Source organism: Camellia sinensis, chromosome 5 (assembly GCF_055761805.1).
Source record: "Camellia sinensis isolate YWXY chromosome 5, ASM5576180v1, whole genome shotgun sequence".
Lineage (NCBI taxonomy): Eukaryota > Viridiplantae > Streptophyta > Magnoliopsida > Ericales > Theaceae > Camellia > Camellia sinensis.
The window spans coordinates 191,493,630-191,520,249 of NC_138965.1; the positions used below are offsets into that span (position 1 = coordinate 191,493,630).

General features: G+C 35.8%; 1 protein-coding gene across 1 annotated transcript; it reads left to right on the top strand.

Moving 5' to 3' along the window:
- Positions 1-16,051: 16,051 nt before the first annotated feature.
- Positions 16,052-16,771, top strand: LOC145791971 (uncharacterized). The gene is made up of 2 exons (XM_082872436.1): positions 16,052-16,474; positions 16,595-16,771. The coding sequence occupies exons 1-2, from the start codon at positions 16,052-16,054 to the stop codon at positions 16,769-16,771; spliced, it is 600 nt and encodes a 199-aa protein (XP_082728562.1).
- Positions 16,772-26,620: the final 9,849 nt, after the last annotated feature.

The following is a 26,620-nucleotide window of genomic DNA, read 5'->3' on the forward strand; positions in this document are numbered from 1 at the left end:
AGTCAGTTCACATGGGTATCCAAAAATCAAAGTAGGCAATGATGAATCACATGGGTATCCAAAAATCAAAAATCACATGGGTATCCACTAATAACTTTCCAAAATCAAAAATCACATGTGAACTTTCTAATAAGTTAACATGGGTATCCACTAATCAAAAATCAAAGCAGGCAATGACCAATTTAACATGGGTATCCAAAATTCAAAAATCACATGGGTTCTGATAAGTTATTAGTGGGTCAGTGGATAATGAGAAAGTTCAAAGCAGGCAATTTAACATGAAGTTAGAGGGCCACTATGAAGAGGTTCCCTGATTATTTTCTTTACTGTTTAAGCGGGGGAGAGATTAAATTCCTATCGTTGAGGAGGAAGAGGGTCTGTTAAAGCAGAAGAATAATGAGTGAGAGAGAGATAAGAGGGACAGTTGCGGGAGAGAGGGAGGGAGTTGTAGAGACGTACTTGGGCAGATGTGGGAGAGAGAGAGAGCAGAGAAGGTTTGAGCGGGAATCAAATTGATCTGCACCCTTAATATATTTTTAGGATTCATCTCAGCCATTGGATCAAAATGTATCTCACATACATTTTTGACATAAATTCAAAAACCTTTGTGACTTATTATATAGATATATACATAGAAAAGAAAAGGGTTAGTCATTTTTTCATAAAATGCATTTAAATGAGAAAAAAAATTATATTTTCATAAATGTACAGATGAGCATGTGTTTCGTGTAAGTAAGAATTATGTCATGGCTGTCCATTGCTTTGACTTGTACTTTCATGAAAACATAATTAAGTTGATTTGTTTCTATTTACGTACATTTCTTTCTTTTTTTTAAAAAAAAAATTGAAATTTAAGGAAAGAGGAATGGAGGAAGGGAATTCCGAGATTAGAATCCAAGAATTGAACTTGGTTGACCTCTAATGTCCGGTATTTTTCACTGCACCATTAGCCTTTGGTTTGAATATACCAGCCTTTAGTAGGCTGACAATGGAGAAAAAGTAGTAAAAATAATAATGAAGCCCCATAGTCCAACAATCCCTATATACCAAAGTTCTAAAATCAATGGGCCGAATTTAAAAACATCAAGCACCCTATTGCCTTGTAGTCTTCAACCAACGTCAAAAACAACTGTCCATGGCCCAAAATTTAGGTCACTGAGATTAAAAAATAAATAAATAAAATCAATCAAAACTTCACCAGGTTAGCAAATGTGGGTTCTTATATTCGGGAAAATTCACAAAATTAAATTTTGTGGCGGTGTCTTTGATGGTGGCATTTGCTATTATATTATGGTTATGATTTTTTGTTTTTTTTTTTGACATTTGGTGTCTGGCTCAATTTACATACATCTTAACTAATTTCGAAATCTTGAAATTAATGACCAAATAAACTTTCATTAACCCTTTGAAATGATTCGAATTAAAAACCTTAAATCTCATTCTCAAGTCCTTAGGATTATAAAAATCCTAAAGTTGTACTAAGATTCTGAAAAGTTTATCCCATTTTCAAAATAACCAAACAAAAATTTCAAAATTTTCAAAAAAATAGGTTTAAAAAATGGAACCAAACATGATGATTACTTCTCAATTTTTTTATATTTTCTTTTTTTTAAATCAAAAAAGGTCAAAAAGTTAATTTTTAATTTACTTTCCAAAACAACCCTTAATTTAAAGCACCTTCAGCCAAATTTTTAAAATTTGGTGTATCAAATTTTTTTTGAAAATTTAGGTGGCAAATTATCATATGTCAATTTGAAATAGAAACTCTCCATCCAATATAACAAATTTATTATTTTATTATTTTTAAAAATAAAATTATTTTATTGGATGGATTCAACATTTGACATCAACATGGAACATGTCAAATTTTGACACGTTGAGTTCATGCCAAATGCCAACTTAACATTTGGGTATATCAGTGAATTTCATTCTTTATGTCAAAATAGAGTTGTTAGACTACCACATTAGATTTGATATATCAGATGGAGATGCTCTTAAAATTTTAAACAGTAATTCACTTCCCTCATCCCATTGTTTGGGAATCCATGTGATAATTACTAAATTAAAAATCATTCACAAATAATTTTTTTAGATAAAAATTATTTAAAACAGTGTGATAGTAATATTTTTATAATTATGAGTCATATATACGATTTGTCTTTAGGCATTAAAAATTCATATGATGACATATCTTTCTATGTAAAAATTTGATTTACATATCAATTACCTGTTTAAGACATACTTTATATCATTATGTTTGGATGAAGTTTGGTGTAATTAGTTTTAGTTAATTAAATATACCCCGCGCTTAGAATTTGTTTGACCTCATGAGGGGGTAATTAGCCTCCTAGTATGTTCTTCTACATGAAAAGAATATACCATTTAAGATAGCATACATGCAATAAAGTAATTGAAATCATTAAGATAATGTGATAACTTCCTCATGAACTGGGTTGTTCCATCATTTACCAACCCATTAATTAGCAAAAATACTAGAAATGCTAAAAGTTTTATCAAAATTTCTACCAATTTGAGTCTCACACCCGTGTGAAACATTTGGTAGAAACTTTGATAAAAACTTTTAGGGTCTCTAGCATTACTCTTAATTAGGGGTGATTTATTCTTCCTATAGTCACTAATATATTCTATAATATAAGACACAATTTGAAAGTTTTGTCACCCTCTTTTTTTCTTTTCTTTTTTTTTGGGAGGGGGGGGGGAGGAGGGGGATTTTATATCAGTTTATAACTTAAAAATTAATTACAAAATGATGAAATTTATAAATATTAATAATTATAATTATAATCTTTTTCACTGATATGTAATATTTTTTTCAAATTACCACTTAATGGTAATTTCCTTCTCCCCCCCCCCCCCCTCAAAATGCCTCTAAAATTAGTAGTAATTGCTAAAACTTTACATCCAGTAATTACTTAACAATTTTTTAATTCAATCCTCATTGGTTAAACTGCTTAAAAGTTTAGATGTACAATTGCCACCACTAGTAACAATATGCCTTAATCAAGGGTTAAGTAAGGTTATACTAAAACATAAGTCTCGAAAACTATCTAGCTTGTTTGATTTGTGAATTCTAAATTCACTTTTTAAAAAATTGACACTTTTTATTTTTTCATATATATATATTTTTTTGTTTTCACTGAATTTTTTTAATATTTTAAATAATTTTTTTTTAATTTTTAGGTACACCTAACATAAATATACTTAAAAAGTATAATGTTTATGAAAAAAATCTTTAAAAAATTCACTAAATACCAAAAATATAAAAAAATACGAAAATTCAATACATTTTTCATATTTTTGTGTATTTATTATTTTTTTAAAATATTTTACTTTTTAGATACATCTAAGTAAGATGCATATAAAAAAGTAAAAAAATGTTTAAAATTTTAAAAATATTCACTAAAAACAAAAAAAATAAAAAAAACACAAAAAATAAAAAATAAAAAAACTCAATTTTTAGAAAATTAGATTCAAAAAATTGAAACCTACTACTTTTTTATACAATCCGTAGGAGGGGGAAAATCAAGAAAGAGAAGTTGTATTTATAAGACTCAAATTCAGACATTAAATCTCATAAAGAACTGTCTAATCCACCAAATTAATCTTTCTCTGGGTCAATGTAACTTATGACATTTTTATATTTGTAATTTGCGTCATTTTTCGTGAAGGTACTTAAACGTATCTTCTAAAGTTTTCAAAGCAAAGAAATTAAAACATCTTGTGTATAATATGTGTTTGTATATTGCTATAATTGGAGGAGACTATCTTTTTGTTTTTAAAAAACAAAAATCCTTAAAGCAAGTGGATTCTATTTTTGACAAAAATCTAGCAATGTGGGGATTGTTGGGAAAGTGTATCAGTTTTTTGTTGTATGTTTTGATAGTTGAGAGCAGTTGGGAGTTAGGATTTAGGACAATGACACATATGCTTGCTCTAGTAATTATTGCTCTGATCACCAAACTAAACAACCACTTAATCAAGTTTTTCTTGTTGCTTGCTGTGGACAAGCTTTTGGTAGTTAAAGAAAGGCGGGGAATTTATCTAATAGGTTCGGTCTATCATGACATAAAATTTTATATAGAGGCTCGATAGTAAAGAAATATGGTCACTTTTTCGAAAAAGAATAAAGAAGATGGTCACGCGCTTCACACCTATTGGGTAGGCATTTAATAGCTAAATGTTATGGATTTGTTTGATTTGATTATGAGATCAAACCGAGAATTAGAACCGTTTTTACAGTAATTTTAGAAATCAAATTGAATCATAAAACTTTTAGAATTGATTCATAACTAAATCATAAAAAAATTGTTCAATTCTGCCATGACCCCTAAAAAATGAGAGGTTATTTGGTGGTTTTCAAGCAATGTTCTATATTATTCATCTTATGACATTTGTCTTATTATCTCTTAACAATCAATATAAAAGTAATGAGTCTTCCAATTTTAATCAATACAAATTAAGTTTTGGCACTACATGAACTTGACCAGACTACCGAATAATTTTTCTTAAAAAAGTAGGATTCCATCTATGTTTTAGGATATTTTTTCAAAGTTTGATTAATATTTGCATGTTGAGCCACCCAAACTTTTATGAAATGGACAATTATAATTATAAAAGCCTATAATTTCCTTGGAAGATTTTATTTTTTCTAGAGAAGACTTCTTGGGATATGAATTTACATTATGAGGACCAAATTTTAAAAACGGAAATAGCTCACGGCCTCACTCACTCTTGTTCCATTTATCCTTCATAGCCCAAACTTTTCACAGGCTTTGCTAGAGAGAACTTACTCTATAGGAAAAATCTACATAAATTGAGATGGGTGGTGTTTGATAAAATTGAAAATTAAAGAAATTAAATATTAAAATTTGAATGTTAAATTTATTAAATTGAAAAGTTTTTAATAAAAATTTAAATGTTAAACTAAAACAAGTTGTTTGATATATATAAGATGAAATTTAAAATTTTCAAAATGTTTCTTTAAAATTTTATATTGTGGTGGTAAGATGGTGATGGGGAGGAGACGATAATGGTGAGGTTAATTTTAATCTATTTAAAAAATACATAGCATTCTCACATATTTTGTCAATAAAAATTTTGGTTGCGTTTGATAGAGTTTTAGAATAATGATTTGATAATAGAGTTGTATTTTGAGTTTGTGAGTTTTGTAATTATGATTTGAGTGTGAAAAATTTGTTTGGTTATAAGTTTTAAAAAGAGTTTGAATTGAGTGATATGACATATGATATTTGATTCAAAAATTTACAACTCTTAATCAAATACACAACCTAAAATTCTATTCAATACTCATAAAAAATTTTAAAAAATTCTAAAAATATTTTTTATTTAAACTATAAAAATAACAGGTGCCAAAAAAAAAAAACACAAACACTGTTCCAGTTAACTGACCGAACGTTCGAGAGGACGTCCGGGAGAATGACCGGATGGGCGTGTTTTGAAAAGTGAGTGTAGAATCAACTTTTGAAAATTCCAACCAAATATCACACTAAAACCAAGAGGTAAAATTGCATTTGGAAGTCTCCACCAAACACCGCCTTTAATTTAATTTATATATGATATGATATAATGATACCCATACAAATTAATAAATTTGAAAGTATTACATTCCTCTCACCTAGTACAATAATGTCTTACCAACAAGGGTTGGTTTAGTTGGTAAGGTTTGTTCCCCTCACTCATTTGGCTTAGGTTCGAGTTCCGCTACTGGCAATACTTTGTTGGTGAGTAATATTGCGTATCGCTTTCCCTAGTCCTGGAATGGGATAACCTCCCCTCCTCCTAAACTTTTCTGAAACCAAAAAAAATAATGTCTTGATGGTAGTCCGAAGTATACCACTTTACCCATGTACCTCGCTAACTAAAGAGAAATTATTTGATCGTCTTTTAGTAAGGGGTTGTTTGGGGTGTCCTAAATAAGTGCATTTTTTATCTTTTTGGACTAAAAAGATGAGGAAAAAAATATGGATGTTTGAGTTAACTTTTTGTCTTTTTATGAAAAAATATGTAATAAAAAATTATATAAATAAAGTGTGTAGTGGAAGATTAATTATTGATTGTACGGCTGCCTCGGCTGCTAGCCTGTGTATACAAAAAAAATAATCAACTCCTTTGGGATAAATAACTTTTGGACAGTGATGGTCGGTCCGTGGGGCCATCATGGGTCCCATTTTAATAATCTGAACCGTTTAATATGTACAATTCGTCGAGCATTATATGTCTGTAAAAAATCACGTTGATCGGATATCGATAGCTATATAATCAGATTAGTTTTTTTCAACAATTAACTATCACACCATTCGTTTTATTTATACAAAACTGATGTGATCATATAGTTAACGATATCCGATCAATGTGATTTTTTACAGAAATATATTAATCGACGAGTTTTACATGTTAAACGGTTCAGATTATCAAAAGGGAGTCCTTAGTGGGCCTCCATGGACCCAACATTTTTGTGACTTTACATATAGTATTTTTTTTTGGCCCCAAACTTCGGGGCAAATGCCTGTCAGACAGCAAATAATCAGCTGCTGTGCATTTGAAGTGTAAATATATATAAAATATTTTTTTAATATTTTTTATTTGTGAATAATAATGTCTTTTTTGCTTTTTATGTAACTTTTTAGCTTTTAAATTTTTTTTAAGAATGTCAAACTTGACCTAAATTTATGTGATATTTCAATCTGATTTTTATTGATCAATACAGTAAAACTTATTATTTTTTATTTGATTTATGAGAGACAACAAAAACACTTATGTATTGATTGATATGAATGGTTGTTCTAAAATCACCAAATAATGAGGGTGTTTGTTTGGGATTTTTTGAGTTAACTTATAATTTTTTGTTTTGAAAAAATTATTTTGGACTATTTGGTTAAATTTATTTCAAACAGCTTTTGATTCTAACAACTTATTTATACTCAAAAAAGTTAATTCTGAGAAACTGTTCACCCCTTACTTCTGATTACCAATTTCTATTGTGGACATGTTAACTTACGGTTATACTATTAGGTTTTTTTATTTTTATTTTTTTTTAAAATAAAAAAAAGACCCAAATGGATTACAAATTATTATTATTATTATTATTATTACTATTATTTATGAGAAATGTAGACAAATAGTGAATAACAAAAAATAAAAATTAAATAAAAAATTACTTCACAATTTATTTAACAAACCCTACTCAGCAACTTAAATATATAATTTAATAGGTATATCAAACAGATTAATAACTTCTAATTAAAATCATAATATATAATCTATTAAATTATAATATATAATCTATTTTAACAGTAGATGATGGTTCCTTCCTAATTGAAAGTGTTAGCTTCCAATTAAAATCATAATTAATAGGTATATCAAACAGATTAATAACTTCTAATTAAAATCATAATACAATTGAAAGCTTCCTAAGACTATTAAACAGATTAATAACTTCTAATTAAAATCATAATACAATTGAAAGCTATTAAACAGATTAATAGCTTCCTCGCCAAAGTACAGTAGATGATGGTTCCTTCCTAATACCACTAAACTCGATGAGCAGACATTGAAACTCATCATTAACGACTTTCACTAAGATCTTGTTTGGCATAATTTAAAATACTTAAAAAATTAAAAAATTATTATTCTATTTAAATCACATCATCTTATTTAAGTCATAGTATCTTTCTAACACATCAATTCAAACTTAACTCATACCCAACTTATATTTCATTAAAAATCAAAAAATACAATTATTTAGATCATCTCAAACCACTCCTAAGACTTGTGATTATTTTAATTAATTTTTTAATTTTTTGATAATAATTTTTTAACTTTTTAACTATTTGTCAAAACAAATCTTTTGTGAATCTAGTTAAAAAGGTTTAAAAAGTATTTTAAAAATTTTATTTTTATATTTTCATCTAAATGTGCCAATTTTTTTACTTTCAATCCGTCTCGAGTACAAGATTCTAAAAATTAAAATAAATTTGAAAAAATTAAAAAAAAAATTATTAAAAACAAAAAAGAAATGATTTTTTTTTTTCTCTCTTTAGTGGATTTTTTCTTTCTTTTTGTAAATTTTTTTTTCCTTATTTGAACCTCTAGTTGAGTAGAACCTAAAAGTTTTAGGGAAAATCGGTCTAAGGTCCCTATCCAACTTTTAGTAATGAATTAGGTCCACAATCTGTTCTTTTGTAGTTTAAGGTCCCTCACCCCATCCTCTCTCTATCCACGTTGTCCTCAGCTTGAATCGGTGGCGTGATCGGAAACGTAATCATCATCACTCTGTTTCTGAAATACTGTAACAGCTCTGCGATTTGAGCTTCTTCCTTAACACCTTCTCCTCCGACTTCTCCCTCCGCTCTGCCACCGTCGCAGACTTCCGCGCCGCCCGAATCTGCGACCCGGCCTGCCTTTCCTTCTCCAATGGCGCACTCTAGCAACCTCCCCTGCGACGGAGACGCCATTTGCATGATCTGCAAGAAGAAGTCGGCGGAGGACAAGACCATCACGTGCAAAAAAGGTTTCACAGCCTTAGACCTCCTTAACCAAAATTTCTCTGATAGTATTGACAATGATATTAGTCAACTACTTCTTCAAGCTGGAGCCGAAGAAGGATATGCACTACGAAGTTTTGAAATCCAAACACACCATCATCCCCAACCACCACCACCTCCAATCCCAAAATCACCCAAGTTCAAAGAAATGATGGTCTTATCTCTCTCTTCAATGACCAAATCTGTGTTGTTGGCCATCTTCATCTTCTTAGCCGGGGCTACCTACACATGTCTGTTCAGTTTGCCGGGAGTATGATTGTCCAGAGAAATTTGAATTTCCTCTGGATTTAACCCAGAGAAAATTCAAATTTCTCTGGATTCAATTTTGACCGGTTTCTTTCAAGGCAAGTTATTGATGTAAGTTTGATAGAAATGATGGTCTTATCTCTCTAATCAATGACCAAATCTGTGTTGTTGGTCGTCTTCATCTTCTTAGCCGGGGCTGCCTACTCATGTCTGTTCAGTTTGACAAATATTTATCCACGGGAAAACCGTGGTGTTGAGTTGGCAGTAATAAGCTTTAAAGATCTTATATCGGCTTCTCATCGATTACCAAAAATCTTCTATTTCTTAGTGTTCAATACTGTCACTTTTGCTGGGAGTATGATTGTGATACTGCTAAACACATGGTCACTGGTCAATGAATGGTCACTTTGCTTTAGAGCAATTCTAATGTTTCACACCTTGGCAATCATAGTTATATATATATATATATTCACAATTTCCAGAGAAATTTGAATTTTCTCTGGGTTGAATCTAGAGAAATTCAGAATTTCTTTGGATGAAATTTCTCTGGATCAATTTTCTCTGGATTGAAATTTCTCTAGACCAATTTTCTCTGGACCAATTTTCTCTGGATTGATGTTGAGGGACCTTAGACATCATGAAAATATTTGATGTCCTTTATACTATAAAATCATAATATCAAGGACCTTAAAAAAAATACCCCAAAGTTTTATCTAGTTAAGAAGAAGTTAAAAATATAAAACTTATGAAATATTTATAAAAAAAAAATCACTAATGATGTAAAAACTAAAAGGTTAATTACATCAAGACCTGTTCAACTTTTAACAAATACCACTTTAGTCCTCTTATCAATAAATTTGTACATTTTAACCCACTCAATTATAAAAATGCAACACTTTTACAACTCCTAGATTCCCCCCAGCCCACCATTTTAAGTGTGTATTGTATATATACAAATTTTATAATTGAAGAGTTCAATATATATAAATTCATAAATAAAGAGATAAAGTGATATCAATCAATATATTATACAAGTAAAAAGGGATTTCTGACCATAATTCTTGTGGGAGTTTAAATATCTCAAATTAAAATTTCTAATTATTTGATTTTAAATGCTTAAAAAATCTTCTATAGCTCTCAATTTTTTTTTTTTTAAATATCTCTCGATTTATGACTTTCAAATGAAAATATATCAAATATATAACATAAAAAATAGAAAACATACTAATCCATTTCAAAATTTAAATTTGAGGGGCACTAATATGAAAAGCAATCCATTAATTTAAATTTAAAATTATAATGATTTATCCCATAATTTATAAGTTTTAAATAATGATTTATCTATATATCTATATACTGTTATAATTACAAATGTTGTCATTTCATTAAGGTTTAAGGTTGCAATTCTTTTTCCTCATTTGTTTTTTAAAATTTTGTTTAATTTCTGTTAATAAGTTTTACAATATGATTGGTCTATAAATTAATTTTATATTATTAAAATAAAATTTCAAATTTGAATTCTCACTTAAATTATGTTACTATAATTGAAATGAGATCAATATTCATTCATTAAATTTTGCATCCTTTATTAAATTATAAAATAAAATTTCAAATTTAAATTTTTCTTCAAATTATACAATTAGAATGAGATTAATATTCACAAGTGTTATAATGATATGTCATAATATTATTCGTTTAAATATAATTTGTTTTAAGTAAATGTGTTCAAATTATTAATTGTTTTCAAAAAAAATTCTTTTTTTGTTTTAAATTTTATAAAACAATTTATATCCTTCTAAACTATAAGGATTTGTACAATAATATTTTTTAATATAACTTTTTTTTAACAAAAGAACAAAACATAACTTTTTTTAGCACTTGTCAAACATGGTGAAATTTTTTTTTTTTTTTTAATCTCAATTGTAAACAAATTAAAATAAAGAATAAAGATATTTTTGGCTCAAATTTCCAAAATAAATTAGAAAGAAACATTATTATTTTTTTATTAAAAGTGATAGTTTGTTAAACTTTTTTTATTTAAAAAAAAAGAAGGGGATTATAGGTGATAATTTATTATTCATCTAAAATTATTTTTAGATCAAATGAAAATACCATATTAAATTTTCTTTTCACCTTTTTTTTTATTCAAATACTTTTATTTTGTAAGAAATTTATTTTTATTCTATTTAATATTTTATTGTAATTTTTAAATTGAAAAGAACTAATAGTAACTCGTGCTATGCATGACATGTAAAAAAATTAATAACATATTTTTATATAAAATAATATAAATAAATAAATTTTTGTATGTAAATTATGAAAATAAAGAAGATTGAAATTTACAATTTAAGTTTCATAATTTTATCATAATTTATTTATTATTTTTTAATTTATCACAAATTTAATCATGTAACTTTCATTTCTCTTGCTAGAAGGTGAGCTCAACCCAAACAACTTGAGCAAGCTTAAATTTTTGTAAAGATTGAACAACATAGTTTTTAATTAAGTGAGGATTCAAAAATTCAAATTAAATTTGAGTGGGCTTGGGTAGAATGAGCAACCAAAACAAAATTATATATATAAATATATAAAATTTGTTGCTAATTTATTTTTTAAAATAATAAATAAAATTAATTAAAATTTTAATATTAATGAATAAAGAAAAAGTAATATACTTAAGATTTCCAATAGAATTTTGCTTGAAAATATTTAAAGAATATACTTTTTAGAAATGGATCATTGAATAAAGGGTTGTTTGGAAAGTGCTATATTAACTCTTTTTTCTTTTTTTTTAATCTTTTTTGGGTTACATTACATCTTTATTTTTTTACACATCATTTCATAAAAAATAAAAAAAATATAATTATTTATTTTTATGAATCACATCTTACCTCTACTTTTTTATATATATTTTTGTAAAAAATAAATAAAATATACTTATTTAACATTTTCTAAACAATCACTTAAACAATTTAACTACTTTTTGACAATGCTGTTGGACGTCAAAGGTGGCTATGGATTAGAAAATGAATGAAAATTGTGACAGTGAGCTAAGGAATAGGACGAGGAGTAGTGAACGAGTAAAAGGATTAAGGCAATAAAAGGAGCAATTTATAAACTTGGTAAAAAATTAATTTTTTGACTTTTTACCAAGTTTTTAAAAAAAAACACAAAAAATTGTCAGATTTTTTTTGTCAAAAAAGTCCCAAAAAAGTTAAAAAAACTAAAAAATTAACTTTTTATCAATTTTTATAAACACCCTATAGTGGGTTGAGGAGGAGGTGATGATGATGGATGGTAACAAAGATGGAAGGTGGTTGTCATTACTAATGAAGGAGAAAAAAATGTTTAAGTTACCTAAATTATTTTTTTATTAGTTATAATTAATTAATACGAATAGATAGTTAATAATCATATCATTTTAAAATTTTACTCAAAACAATTAAAAAAATTAAAATTTGATACATTAAGGTCAAATCTTAAAGGTTTTTTTGTTTTAAATTTTTTCCACTTGCTTTTCCTAAAACAAACACGTTTGGAGATGAGTACCTTTCCACATACTCCCTCGTTAAATTATGGACAAATTACATATACTCCCTTGAGGTTTGACTAAATTATAAATACTCTCTTAAAGTTTGAGAAATTATAAATTTTTCCCTGAATGCTATATTTGCATAACAAATTAAGGAGTAATTTGTTATGAAATTTAAATCTCAGGGGACAAATTGTTATAAAAATACAAACCTTAAAAGACAGAATGTTATTTATAAAACTTCAAAAAAATATCTGTAATTTAATCAAACATCAAGAAAGATATATGTAATTTGCCCTTAAATTATTGTGCAGAGTAAAATGCATAACTCATGATAATATATTTTTTTATTTGTTTGTTTGTTTGTTGCAAAGCCATCATCACCTAATATACAACACCAAAATAACAATCGCCTCTTTGGTAAACTGATTAAAATTCATTTCTTAATTTTTAATTCATTTTAAGTCATATTATTTCTTATATTTTTTTTAAAATAAATTTAAAAAGTCAAAAAGTTAGTTTTTCCATTTTTCCAAAACACTTTAATGTTTATAAAAAAATAAGAAAAAATTACAAAAATACGTTTTGAGATTTGCTTATATAGATCGTTTTCTGTGATTGTAGAAATTACTTTCCATCCTCTGAGGTTTCTAATTTTATAATAAATTACCTCTTTTATTAATAAATCATTAAGTCAATTAACAGTTTTTAATGATATTAAAAAAATATTTCAATTAATAACTTAAGTAATTTTATTTCAAATCATAAAAATAAAATCTATAATAAATTTCGTGGGTCTAGACTAGGGTTGGTCATTCATCGAGTTGAACCGACACTTTATAATAAAAGATTTTGTGTTTGCCCAAATTTAGTTCGGACCTAACATCGGGCCTCTACTTCTATTTAAGTCCAGTCCAAAAAATAATTATAAATTTCAAATCCACCCATCGGGTTATATGTTAAAAAGAATTAAAACATTTTATAATTAAATTCAATCACATATTACATTTTTTAAATAAACATACTAATATTATTATAAATTGAAAGATTTCGTATATAAATAGATTTTTTTAAAAAATAAATTCAATCAAATATCATCACAAATGTAAATTTTAATAAAATCAACAAATATTTATTAATATATTATAATTACTTAATTAATTTAATAGTGGAGCAAGTTGGGTTAGATTAAAAGTATAAATATCAAATGAGAGGGTAATTTATAACGAAAAATTGGGTCGAGCCACAATCCTTTAATCTCTGTTTTGGGCCAGACTAAAAGGTCGGAGTATAGACGTCGAGTAGCTTGGTCCCATTTTATCTGAGTACCAAACTGGGTAAAGGCATTGACCGAGCTACCTAAAACTAGGCCCAAGGGCTGGCCGAGGCATTTGGTAAGATAGAGGGCCGAACTAGGTGTAGCTCGGCCGATGCCTTTATTTCATTACTTAGATAAGGGCGTGACCGAAGTAAGTTAGTTTGGTTATGTTGCACTGGCCTAGACAAAGGGGAAAGTCATCTCACTTGGCTAGTAGTAGGTAGGGTATTATCAAGATATGCGTTATCCTTGGTAAAATAATTCCTAGAAGGACTATGCTAAGGAGAGTTAGAGTCCTACTAGGATTGTGCCAGGGATTTGTGATTCCTAGGAGGACTCTTATAAGGAAAGTTGGAATCCTATTAGGATGGTGCCAGACAGAATCTATAAAAGCTCATAGCAGGACCTATGGACAGATATCACAATTTTGACTCCCAAATTCACAGAGCTTTTGTCTGTTGCCTATTTGCTGACTTAGGTATCGGAGAGGTATTCGGCATACACCCGCCGGCTAGCTCACGTTTGTGTTTTCAGGGAGTAAAGCGACGACGTTTGGAGGAAGCACAAACTTGATTAACAGGATTATACGAGAAGATTATTTCGTGCTCGTACAATTGGCGCCGTCTGTGGGAAAACACAAAGAATAAAACCTTTTGATCGAGTTTTCCTCTCTAGTTGAAACCAATGGTGCACAATGAAGATTTACCGGAATCTGCTATCGATGGGCAAACCTTGGAGGGGGCAGAAGACGCGAAGGTTTACCTTCTATCCCACCCATAGCAGGATTAGAACCCCAACGACGAAACTCCCGGAGGGACACACGGGAGAGGTGGGGCACCAGTCCCCGTCGCTCTCAAAGTCCTAAAAGACAAAAGCGGAAGTTAGATCCACAAGTTCTGGAGGATTGTGTGAGAGAGCAAGACGAGTTAATAAGGAGGATGGCGGCAGACATGGAGATAATGAAGTGTCAGATAAAGGAAAAAGGGGTGGCGACGGAAGAGGGGCGCAAAGGCAACACGCCATCTTACCACTCGAAAGATCATGACAGACATGTCACGCCATCGCAAGCAAAAAGTATGAGCCTTAGAACAGGGAACACTCAATCAAAGACTTCCAGGACTCGTTACTCCAGGTCTGAGAGAACGAGGACTGAAAGGTCGTATATAGAGGGAAGCAGCTATCGGCCCTCGCACACGCACCAAATAACATCTAGGCACACGGAGTTACCTAGATCAGCGGATCTGCGAACAGTGCTCGAGGAGAGGGCCCGATGAAAGGAGGACACTAGGGCTCGCGACCCTCGTAGAGTCTCAGCCTTACAAGGATTGGCCCCAAGGACACATGGGAGTGTCGTGGTAGGGGTGCCAATATCGTGCCTTGCTTATGAACCAACGGATAAAGTATTAGCAACGTTACAAAGCTCGCCGTTTGTTCCGGCAATTGAGAACGTGCCACTACCCTCAGGCTTCCACCAGTCCAAATTGACCATTTATGAGGGGAAGTCAGACCTCTACATGCACTTAAGTCACTTTTACCAAGTTATGGCAGTATATTGGCGAAATGAAGCTCTAATGTGTATCATGTTTCCATCCAGCCTTGGCGACCTAGGTTTGACCTGGTTCGAAAGGCTACTAGAAGGCAGCATAGCCTTATAGGCACAGTTGGCAAAAGTGTTCGTGACTAGTTTTAGAACGAATACCAAGACGCCAGTGGAGATTGACCAGCTACTCTCCATTGACATGGGCGAAAAAGAGACGTTAAGGTCTTACAACAGTTGATATTGGGAAACTTGTAACCAGATTGGGGATTGTCCTACAAATCTCGCCATCACACAATATAAACGAGGTTTACCAGTAGGTAACAAATTGAGGGACTCAATGACAATGATGTCATCCCTTACGATGGAGGCCCTAATGAAGAGAGTGCATCAACATATCCGGGTAGAGGAAGATAGAGCCCGTGCTAAAGCAAAATCTAGCACAACAACGATGCCAGATAAAAAGACTACAACAAAAATCAACACGGTAGAACAACCAAGCCAGAATAGGCGAGGCAGACGAGCCAACAGAGAGGACCCAGAAAAAAAGAACTTAAGAATCCGCACTGCCATCACCACAGTATTCAATAAACCAATCTACCAGATTCTTAGCAAGATACGTGATGAACCCTTCGTTCGGCGGCTAGCCAAGTTGGGAGAAGCACAAAGAGGCTATGATGAGAGGTCCCGTTGCACCTTCTATGATGAGAAGGGGCACCTCATTGAAAATTGCACACCATTGAGGCAAGGAGTTAGTGGCTGTTGGACACCTGGACCAGTATATAGAAGGGGGAACACAGCCAGCCCCCTAGGACCTCAACAGACCAAACAGGATGCCAATCGACGGTCCACCCCAAGGCATAATCAACGTTATACATGGGATCGTCGAACCTGAGTGGATATGTGAGCTCAATGGGATGATAAAAAAGGCTGAGCACTTGAGAGAGGTATTAAGTGCACAACCCACCATCAAAAAGGGCAAAACAGAGGCTACGAACATCATATCCTTCTCAAACAGGGATCTAGCAAGGCTATATTTCCCTCACAATGATGCGCTGGTGGTCACTTTGCGCGTCAAGAATTTCGATATTAAGCGGATTTTGATTGACCAAGGAAGCTCATGTGAAATAATGTACTACGAGACTTTTAAACAACTGAAATTTGAGGACAAAGACTTGGCACCTGCAACATCTCCTCTTGTCGGTTTCAACTCAATGCCAGAGCGGCCAGTGGACAAGATAATCCTCCCAGTCAAGGCAGGAACCATGACAAAACAGGTGGAATTCTGGGTATTGAAGGTCCCTTCCACTTACAACATAATCTTGGGAAGGGCATGATTGCATGCCATGCTTTCAGTGGCGTCAACCTACTATCAGGCATTACGATTCCCTAACGAAACCAGCGTGATTGAAGAAGTCTTAGGAGACCAAATCATGTTGAAGCAGTGTTTCATCACAGTAAATGGTAGCCATGCTGCAAAAGGGTTTGTTCAGATGGTGGAAGAGCTAGAAAGCAATGAACTGTTTGCAGATGTCGGCAAAGCAGCTGAGTAGAAGGCAGTGAAAGACTTGTTTGAGGTAAGGATAGATGAAAAGAACCCATAAAAGTTCTTTTTTCTTGGCTCGTCTTTGCCCAGCACTGAGGGAATAGAGGTCATGAAATTCTTAACCTCTAACATCGAAGTGTTTACTTAGACACCATACGACATGCCTGGCATTGACCCAAATTTCATTTTCCATCAACTTAATGTCCATCCAACTGCCAGACCAATTATTCAGCTCACTTGTAGATCGGCAATCCACCACGTGGAGATAGTGGCGAAGGAAGTAGGAAACTTGCTGGTGGTAGGAGCCATCAGAGAAGTACATTATCCCAGGTGGATCTCCAATACTGTTATAGTGCCAAAGAAGAACTAAAAATGGCGTGTTTGCGTGGACTACAAAACAATCAATAAGGCGTGCCCAAAGGATAGTTTTTCCCTACCACGGATAGACCAACTAGTGGACCTGACGGCAGGACATAACCGAATTAGCTTTCTTGATGCGTATTAAGGTTACCATCAGATCGCTATGTATGAACTAGACCAGGAGATCACATCATTTACAACGCCTAGAGGATTGTACTGTTACAAGGCCATTCCCTTTGGCTTAAAGAAAGCAAGGGCTACATTCCAACGGATAGTCACCAAAATGTTTGAACTATTGTTAGGCAGAACAATGGAGGCTTACATAGACGTAAGGATGACAATTTGAACCCGGCCCGACGGGGACCCGATCCCCCGACCCCGATGAGAATGGTTTTTCCCCGAAAAATACCCCCGTGGGGACGGGGATGGTATTCAAAATTAAAACCCCGATCAGTTTCGGGCCGGGGACGGTGATCAGTGTTCAAGCCCCGGCCCGGCCCCGTCCCCGTCCCCGGCCCCGGCCCCGGCCCCGAATTTTCCCCGAAGCAAAATTACCATTTTACCATATATATATATATATATATAAATCAACTTCTTCACACACACAGAAGCCTCACACTCACTCATACTCATCTGTCTGCCTCCCATCTGTCTCTCTCTCTCCCTCTCTTTAAAACTGTCGGCCGATCTCCATCTCCCACCGCCGATCTCCCTCCTCCCACCGCCGATCTCCACCCTCCCTACGACTCTCTCTCTTCTCCCTTACAAACCCACTTCTCTCTCTCTCTCTCTCTCTTCCCTCTACTATCTCTTCCGACGCCATTGTCCGACGTCGACTCGATCCTCCGATCTGAGACTGAGATCCGCCATCGTCCCTCGCTAGATCTTCACCGTTGCAGATTAACTCCAGGGATTACAGATCAATCGAGTATGGTGCAGATTTACCAGATCTAGTTTCTCTCTCTCCCTCTCTCTCTCTCTCTCCCTCCTCCCCTCTGATCTGTGTCTTATGTTATCATTTTATTTTTGTTTTGTGTGTAGTTGATCTGTTAATGTTGAAATGGTTAATGATTTGTTGATCTGTTAAAGAAATCTGTGTTAATGATCTATGTTGTTGTTAAAGAGATCTGTGTAGTTGATTTGTTGATGGTTTTGTTCTTGTCTCAATAGGGATGATCTTTGTGGTTTATACAATAGATTGAAAATGATCTGCTTTGAAGAGATCTGTTTTGATCTATTTGATGATCTATGGTTTTGATCTATTTGATGATAGATCAATATCAGTTGATCTATACAATAGTTTGAAATTTTTAAAATTGATGATGATGATAGATTACTGAATACAACCGATTGAAATTATTTTTTTTGTTTTTGTGTTAAAAAAAAAAAATGAACAGGTCGGGGATTTTCGGGGTCGGGGAAACCCGATCCCCGAACGGGGGCTGGGACGGGGGGGCTGATGGGGTCCCCGTCGGGGATCGGGACCGGGGACGGGGAATTTCTCACTATCGGGGATCGGGGATGGGGAGTGTGGTCCCCGGCCCCGCCCCGCCCCGTTGCCATTCCTACATAGACGACATGGTGGTCAAAAGCAAGGATGAGAAGGACCATCTCAGGGGCCTAGATGAAATGTTCCAAATTTTGAAGTCTCACAAGTTGCGTCTAAACGCATCTAAGTGTGTATTCGGCGTAGGATCAGGCAAATTCCTAGGCTTTCTAGTAAATAACCAGGGTATAGAAGATGATCCCTCTCAGATCAAAGCAATCCAAGATCTTGAGAGGCCCAACACAGTCAAAGAGGTATAGCATCTCACTGGCCTAGCAGCCGCGCTCAACCGGTTCATAAGTCGGTCGTCAGACAGATGTCGACCATTCTTCCAAGCATTGAAGGCCAAATTTGAGTGGGAAGAGGAATGCGACCGCGCTCTAGAAAGCTTAAAAGACTACATGACTTCTTCTCCGTTACTAGTAACCCCAGTACCATGGGAAGAGCTCTTTTTATACTTAGCAGTTTTACAGAATGCAGTAGGCGCAGTGTTGGTCAGAGCGGAATGAATCCAACACCTGCCCATCTTTTACGTTAGCAAGACCTTGCTAGGCGCTGAAACATGGTACCTACCATTGGAAAAGCTGGCATTAGCTTTGATGATGGCCTCAAGAAAGGTGTCACACTATTTCCATGCCCACACTGTGATCGTCCTAACGGCTTTTCTATTAAAGGCCTTGTTTGAGAGGGCAAATTTTTCTGGATGAATCTTGAAATGGGCGGTGGAGTTGGGGTAGTTCAATATCAAGTTTCAACCCATAAAAGCGATAAAAGCCCAAGCTTTAGCAGACTTTGCGGCTGAGTTCACACCAGGAAGCCATCACATCTACCCGGTCGACTTGACCGATGTAACCAAAGTAAGGGAAGAAAGTGCCGCGAGAACTGCGCAGCCCCTAATAGAGGATACCCAGCCACATTGCAAACCATACAGGATTGAGGACAAGAAGGAAGGAGCAAACCATGCTATTCCCAGTGCGGACTCCTCAAGTAATGACTTGAGGTAGTCAGACAGTAGAGTTCAAACCCCAACAACAGATATCAACTTGGAAGAAAATATCAGCAACACCTATGATCCCAAGACATCATCTGATCCCTCTATTTGTTGGAAGCTATTCGTTGGAGAGATGTGGAAACTCTTCGTGGATGGAGCATCCAACAGGCACGATGCAGGACTTGGCATAGTCCTCATCTCACCAGATGGCCTAACAATTGAACAGGAAGTCAATCTGGGCTTCCCAGCATCCAACAATGAGGCAGAGTATGAAGCACTGTTGGCAGGCTTAAAGTCAACACTTTACATAAAGGGCACCGAGCTAATGATTTACAGCGACTCTCAGCTGGTAGTAAACCAGATTTCAGGCGACTACGAAGTAAAAGATGAAAGGATGGCTAAGTACCAAGAGTTAGTCAGAAAAAAGATCATGAAGTTTGAAGTAGTTTGGATAGAGTAGATCGGCCGAGAAGAAAATAGTAGAGCAGACGAGCTGGCAGGTTTTGCTTCAATGGCAGATACATTCATCCCACACCCATTGTTGATCGACTTTCTACCTAGACCAAGTATTGAGGAACCTGAAGCGGCCGAGGCATGTTGCGCCGAACTAGGCCCATCCTGGATGAATCCTATTATAGTATTTTTAAAAGACGGCATCTTGCCTGAAGAAAAGAAAGAGGCCAACAAAATTAGAACAAAATCACAATGATTTTGGCTCTCTCCATCATTAGCGTTATACAAAAAATCATTCACAGGACCTTACCTGAAATGTGTCCATCCCAGCAAAGTCGAGGCATTTTTGTTCGAGATATATGAAGGCATATGCGGAAGCCACCAAGGGGGAAGATCATTGGCTTACAGAGCAATTTCACAAGGATATTGGTGGCCATACATGTAAGCAGATTCAAAGAAATATGTCAAGAGGTATGAGAAATGTCAGAAGTTCGCACACCAAATACATCAACCAGCCAGAGAGCTTCTACCATTAACTAGCCCATGGCCCTTCGCAATGTAAGTCCTGGACATAGTGGGGCCACTTCCAATTGCACCCGGCAATAGAAAATTCTTCCTTGCAGCAACAGACTACTTCACAAAGTGGGTAGAGGCAGAAGCACTCGCATCAATAAAGGAGAAAGACGTTAAGAAGTTCGTCTGGCGGAACATCATAATTAGATTTAGCATACCCGAGGCTCTAATATCTGACAATGGCACTCAGTTCGATAGCCAAATTTTCAGGGGCTTTTGCGAGGAATACAAGATCGAATTCTATAACTCTACACCAGCATACCCTCAAGCAAATGGCCAGGCAGAAGCCTCGAACAAAGTCGTATTAGACAGTTTGAAGAAAAGATTAGAGAGGACAAAAGACAAATGGGCAGAGGAGCTTCCTCATGTTTTATGGGCTTACCGTACCACACCACGACGGTCACCTATAGAAACGCCTTTTTCCTTGGCTTATGGCATGAAGGTAGTAATCCCAATGGAAATAGGCCTCCCCACAATTAGAAGTGAAAATTTTGACCCAAACTTGAATGAAGAAACCATAACCTTGGAACTCGACCTTGCAGAAGAGAGAAGGGAAAAATCACTAGTTCACATTGCCTCATACCAACAAGAGTTATTCAGAAAATATAACAAAACAGTACATCCGAGACAGTTCAAGATTGGAGATTAGGTACTGCGCAAAGTAATGGGCAACACTTTGGTACCTGGAAATGGCAAGTTAGGACCTAACTGGAAAAGACCATACAAAGTGGTCGGGTTAGCAGGAAAATGGGCATATCACCTGGAAGATGAAGACAACAAAGTTATTCCCAGGCCATGGAACACTGCCAATCTCAAACTATTTTAATTTTAGCTTTTCCTTAAAATACTTGTAATTTTTCTTTTTCAAATAAAACAAGTAGTTTCTTTTTTAGCATAAATCTTTCTATTATAAAAGTTGTTCTTAGCCTTTGCCAGCAAGGGGCAATGAAGAAGCTTGGCAGGATTGGTCAGCATTTAGCTCTCTTCAGTCGAGATAAGGATCTACGCTGAAGAAAGTTAGCAGGTTTGACCAACAATTAGCTCTCTTCTTCAGCCGAGAAAAGGATCAAGGCTGAAGAAGGTTGGCAGGTTTGACCAACATTTTCTCTTCTTCAGTCGAGATAAGAATCTAGGATGAAGAAGGTTGGTAGGTATAACCAACAATTTTCTCTTCTTCGGCCGAGATAAGGATCAAGGTTGAAGAATGTTGGCAGGTTTGACCAACATTTTCTCTTCTTCAACCGAGATAAGGATCTAGGCTGAAGAAGGTTGGCGGGTATGACGAACATTCAACTCTCTTTTTCAGCCGAGATAAGGATCAAGACTGAAAAAGGTTGGCAGGTATGACCAACATTCAACTCTCTTCTTCAGCCGAGATAAGGATCTAGGCTGAAAAAGATTGGCAGGCATGACCAACATTTAGCTCTCTTCAGCCGAGATAAGGATCTAGGCTGAAGAAACTTAATAGATTACCGGGCTCTTGGAACGAGATAGCTATCTCGGCCAAAACATATTAAGACATAGCAACCGAGCAAAGAGTTCAATCCTGATGCAATTAAATTTGAAGGATACAATTACGAGAAGGGCTTGAACCGAACAAAAAGTTGAGAAAATTATCGATTTCATTCAAGATTTTGGCATGCATTACAAGAGGAGGGGCATGAGCCCGGTTACAATTTCATTGAAAGAGAACAAAAGAAAAAGCAAAATCAAGCAAAGAGATCATCTAAGTCAGCATCTAGAACAACTCAAGCTTCGCCACTCGGCAGGTCGGTCGCAGGCACACCCTCGACCGTGCTTGACACTGGCGGCTACACCTGAGTTGGCTGACTGGTCTGGAGACCGTGATCATTAATAACAGCAGGGGCATTGTCTCGGTCAGGGGATTCTTTCTCCTCTCTCTCTCTTGGAGAAGCTTCTGTTGGATGGTGTTGGCATAGTCCGCCATGTAACTTGGGATGAAGTGAGATGGAGGATTTGGGAAGACCTCGGTTTCTTGCCCCTGGCCGAGCTTCAAAGCAATTGCCTTCTATCCACATTTGAAAAATATGTCCTTCGCCGCTTCGCATTGTAAGATGTAGGTGGCCTCTTTTTCTTTATAGCCATGTTCCTCAACATCTTTCATCTTTTATTTTAACTCGACGATTTCAGCATCTTTCTTCTTCTCAAGCTTGGCTAGTTCGCACAGATAGCGGTCTTTTCTTTCGGCCAGTGCCTTCTGCTTATCCGCTTTTACTGCGTTGACCAGCTCGGTCAATCGTGTGTTCTCAAACTCAAGCTTGGTCACTTTTTGCTTCACTTCGCTTAGCTCGGCCATTTTTGCGCTAGCATCTGCCATGGCCAGTCGTGCTGTCTTGTGAAGCTCCAGCATGCGCTTATGAGTAATATGGTTCTTTTGCATGGCCTACAGAAGGAGAGGTGGTGGTTATGACTAAAACCAAGTAAACAGAGTGTAAGATGGAAAAACAAATAGGGGAGCACTTACCAGCACCGTCGACTTAGTGGCCGAGCAGATGGCCTTTAGCTCGGTCAAATGGTCATGATGCTCCATGTCAGATGGTAGGTGCACGCTTTTGGCAAGGTTGAAAACAAGTGTATGATCCTTATCTGCCACTACTGAGTCTGTAATGGTAATAGCTTGGTTCTTGTAAGTAATTTTTGGTACCCATTCTAAAGGGCTAGCTCGATTAATGTGCGTGGGTTCGGGGCTCGGTAGTGTTGTTTCAGGAAGCAAGCGATCCACCTCATCAGTCAATCGCTGCTGCTCGACCGAGATGACGAGGCCTGTTAGGAGGGCCACCACAGCCTTGTGTGTATGACCGGCTTATGAGGTCTTGATTTGAACCCCGCCGGCTGGAGTTATTGTTTCGGTGATCAGGGCTCGAACAGCTCAGCGCTTGGTCATTTCTTGTTCTTCGGTTAAGGGAATGAGGTTAATTTGTGGCAAGTTGGGGTTTGGTTCTGGTGATGGTTCCAAAAGAAAGTGAGTTACCCTGACCTGCCTCCTTCCGCTGTACCGGTAGGTTGGCTTGAAGTTAAGCAACTTGGCCCAACCTCAATGACGGTACCGAAGTGCGGCGCGGAGAGTGTCTTGGTTGGCGTATTGGTATTGTGATTTTAGCTGGTTTAAGTCTGCATAATGAGAAAGGCAACGGTTAGCATGGTACAAAATATAGCCTGAAATAACAAAGCAAAAAGAAAACTGAGATATCCTTACCTGCAGTTCCCTTATTCTAATTGATGCCATAGCTCGGTATTTGGGCTTCTTGGTCTTCGAAGTTGCCCGAAACCCAAAAAAAATCATCATCATTTAAATCTTTATCTGGTGTATTTTTTATGATTTTCTCTCGGCCTCTCCATACTCTTAAATAGTACACCCAACCATTATCATTTTGGCCGAGCGAATATTGGTGAAAAGCTCGGCCAATCCAAGGTTGAGACCAAGCCGGTGGTTTAGCTCGGCGATGCCATTTATTATTCTATAAGTATTGGTGCTAAGTTGGGTTGGGCATAGTCTTGTCTACCTGAGGAACTCGCATATCAATGGCTGAATAGGAAACGGAGACCGGCCTCTACTATTGATATTACGGTGAAAGGGACAAAGCCCGGTTTTCCCTAGGGCGTGGTATCTAGTTCGGCTAATGAGAGGTGGACGTCGTCAGGTATTTGGTAGTCCTTCCGGAACTCAACTATCACCCCAGAAGAGTCAACTAGGAATCGATATTTACCTATGTTAACTTAAACAAAATTATGAATGGAGTTCACAAGTTGCCTAGCTCGGCGCGACTGAGGCTATGGTCAGCTCGGTTGAGCAAACTCGCCTAGGGGCAGGGTGCAAAGGTGTACCTGATCAACCTAGCCAAGTCTGCAAAGGGGAAATAAGAAGTGTTATGCCCAGGCAACTTGACCGGGCTAAATAAATAGTCAATTTACAGAAGAAATAGTTAAAGCTTATCTCGGCCACATCTGGGTGATGAGGAGCTCTTAGTTTGGTTGTGAAGAAAGGCCAACTCAGGGCCTCTAGCTCGATTAAAGGTTAAGATGCAAGTTTATAACCGATTTCTTATTTCGATCGTGTTCAAGCCTAAAAGTCACCTAAACAAATACCTAGTCCGGTTACAGCACGACTTTGGATTAAACTGTGTTTTTTGAATCCAGTTTGTGTGCTTTTGAGCTCGAGCATAAGGTTTTAGGTTTATGACATTTGCTCAACACTCTAGCATATATATAGTGTATATAAACACATGTATATGGAGATTAAATACCAAAAATGAAGAAATAGATAAAAAGGAACATTAGAAAGAGGCATTAGTAACTTACGAGTGAGAAAGCATGAAAACAGTGACCAACCAGCAAGAAGGCCAACGAGGATGGAGGCGTGGGTATGGAGCTTCGAATGCAGAGATTCTCAGAAGGCAAGGGAGAGAAGATGAATAGTGAGAGTGTTATGATTCAAAAGAGGGGTTTTTGTATAAAGCACAAAAATGGGCCGGACTGTTCAAAAATTTTTGAGGTACAAAGACGGCTGTGACAGTTGTACTTGACCAGTGGGAGCAAGCCACGTGTCCAGGGGAATAGATAATGATTCAGACGTGTTTGGAAGGCGGAACGGTGTGCAGAGCAATTGACAAGATGTTTATGAACCAAACAAACTGGTAGCCGGTAGAAAGTGAGCTCAGTTGGCTTGAATGTTTTAAGCTCGGCTGGAGAAGAATAATCCCAAATCATTCATTGTAGATGTAATTAAGGGGCAATTGAAAGGGTAATTTATAACGAAAAATTGGGCCGAGCCACAATCCTTTAATCTCTATTTTGGGCCGGACTAAAAGGTCGAAGTACGGACGTCAAGTAGCTCGGTCCCATTTTATCTGAGTACCAAACTAGGCAAAGGCGTTGATCGAGTGACCTAAAACTAGGCCCAAGGGTTGGCCAAGGTGTTTGGTAAAATGGAGGGCCGAGTGTAGACACTCCATTTTTGACCGTGCTCAAGACTTGGACGTCATCGTTTGAACACTCGATGATCATCCATGTTCGTGTTCGCCTTGAGTTCTCAGAGGTCTCGGTCGCGCGCCTTGCCTCAAGATCTCTCAACTTATTTGTTTTGTACTTGGTTGGACCAAGGACTTGTGGTCTTTGCACTTGAGGGCAGGAAATGGCTTGTTGGCTATCCCCATACCCCACCGGCCTTGGCATGTTGCCATCGGCCCTATTTTATTGCTACTGGCCAAAAGTGTTGGCCGGTCGACAATGTATTTAGTCAACCGGCCCTTTGTGTTGGTCGATCGGCCTTTTATGTTGGCCGAACCCTGTTCATCTGCTTTATGCAGATATTTAGTGCCATGTGGCACATACTGTATCCTCCATACATGTGTATGGAGGATTTGCACCCTTGTTTTAGCTTTTTGAGGAAGCTTGAACCTTTTGAACTCTTGTTTTAGCTTCTTGAGGAAGCTTGAACATTTTGAACCCTTGTTTTAGCTTCTTGAAGAAGCTTAACCCCTTTTTTAGCTTCTCCAAGAAGTTTGACCCCTTTTTTTAGCTTCTCCAAGAAGCTTGACCCCTTTTTTGGCTTCTTAAAGAAGCTTGACCCTTTGCTACAAGCTTCTAAGAGAAGCTTGAACCTTTCTTAGCTTCTTGAGGAAGCTTGACCCCTTTGCTCTAGCTTCCTCAAGAAGCTTGACCCTTTTTGCTTTAGCTTCTAAGAGAAGCTTGGCCTTTTTACTCAAGCTTCTAAGAGAAGCTTGGACCTTTGTTCTTCTATAAGAGAGAGCCTCTCCCTCATTAGAAAAGGTTCCAAAAAATTTTGCTAAGACATACACATATATCTCTCTTTGTCTTTACACTTAGGCTTAGAAAGAGTGAAGCTCTTGGCCCCTTTGCACACCAACTGTAACAACCCTCATACTGTTTACCGACTTATGACTGATTGATTA

Excerpts from the sequence above, each read along its gene's own strand:
- LOC145791971 (XM_082872436.1), top strand. The coding sequence starts at position 16,052 with ATGCCAATCGACGGTCCACCCCAAGGCATAATCAACGTTATACATGGG. Across the intron at positions 16,475-16,594 it reads AGATAATCCTCCCAGTCAAG|GCATTACGATTCCCTAACGA; the intron begins GCAGGAACCATG and ends ACCTACTATCAG.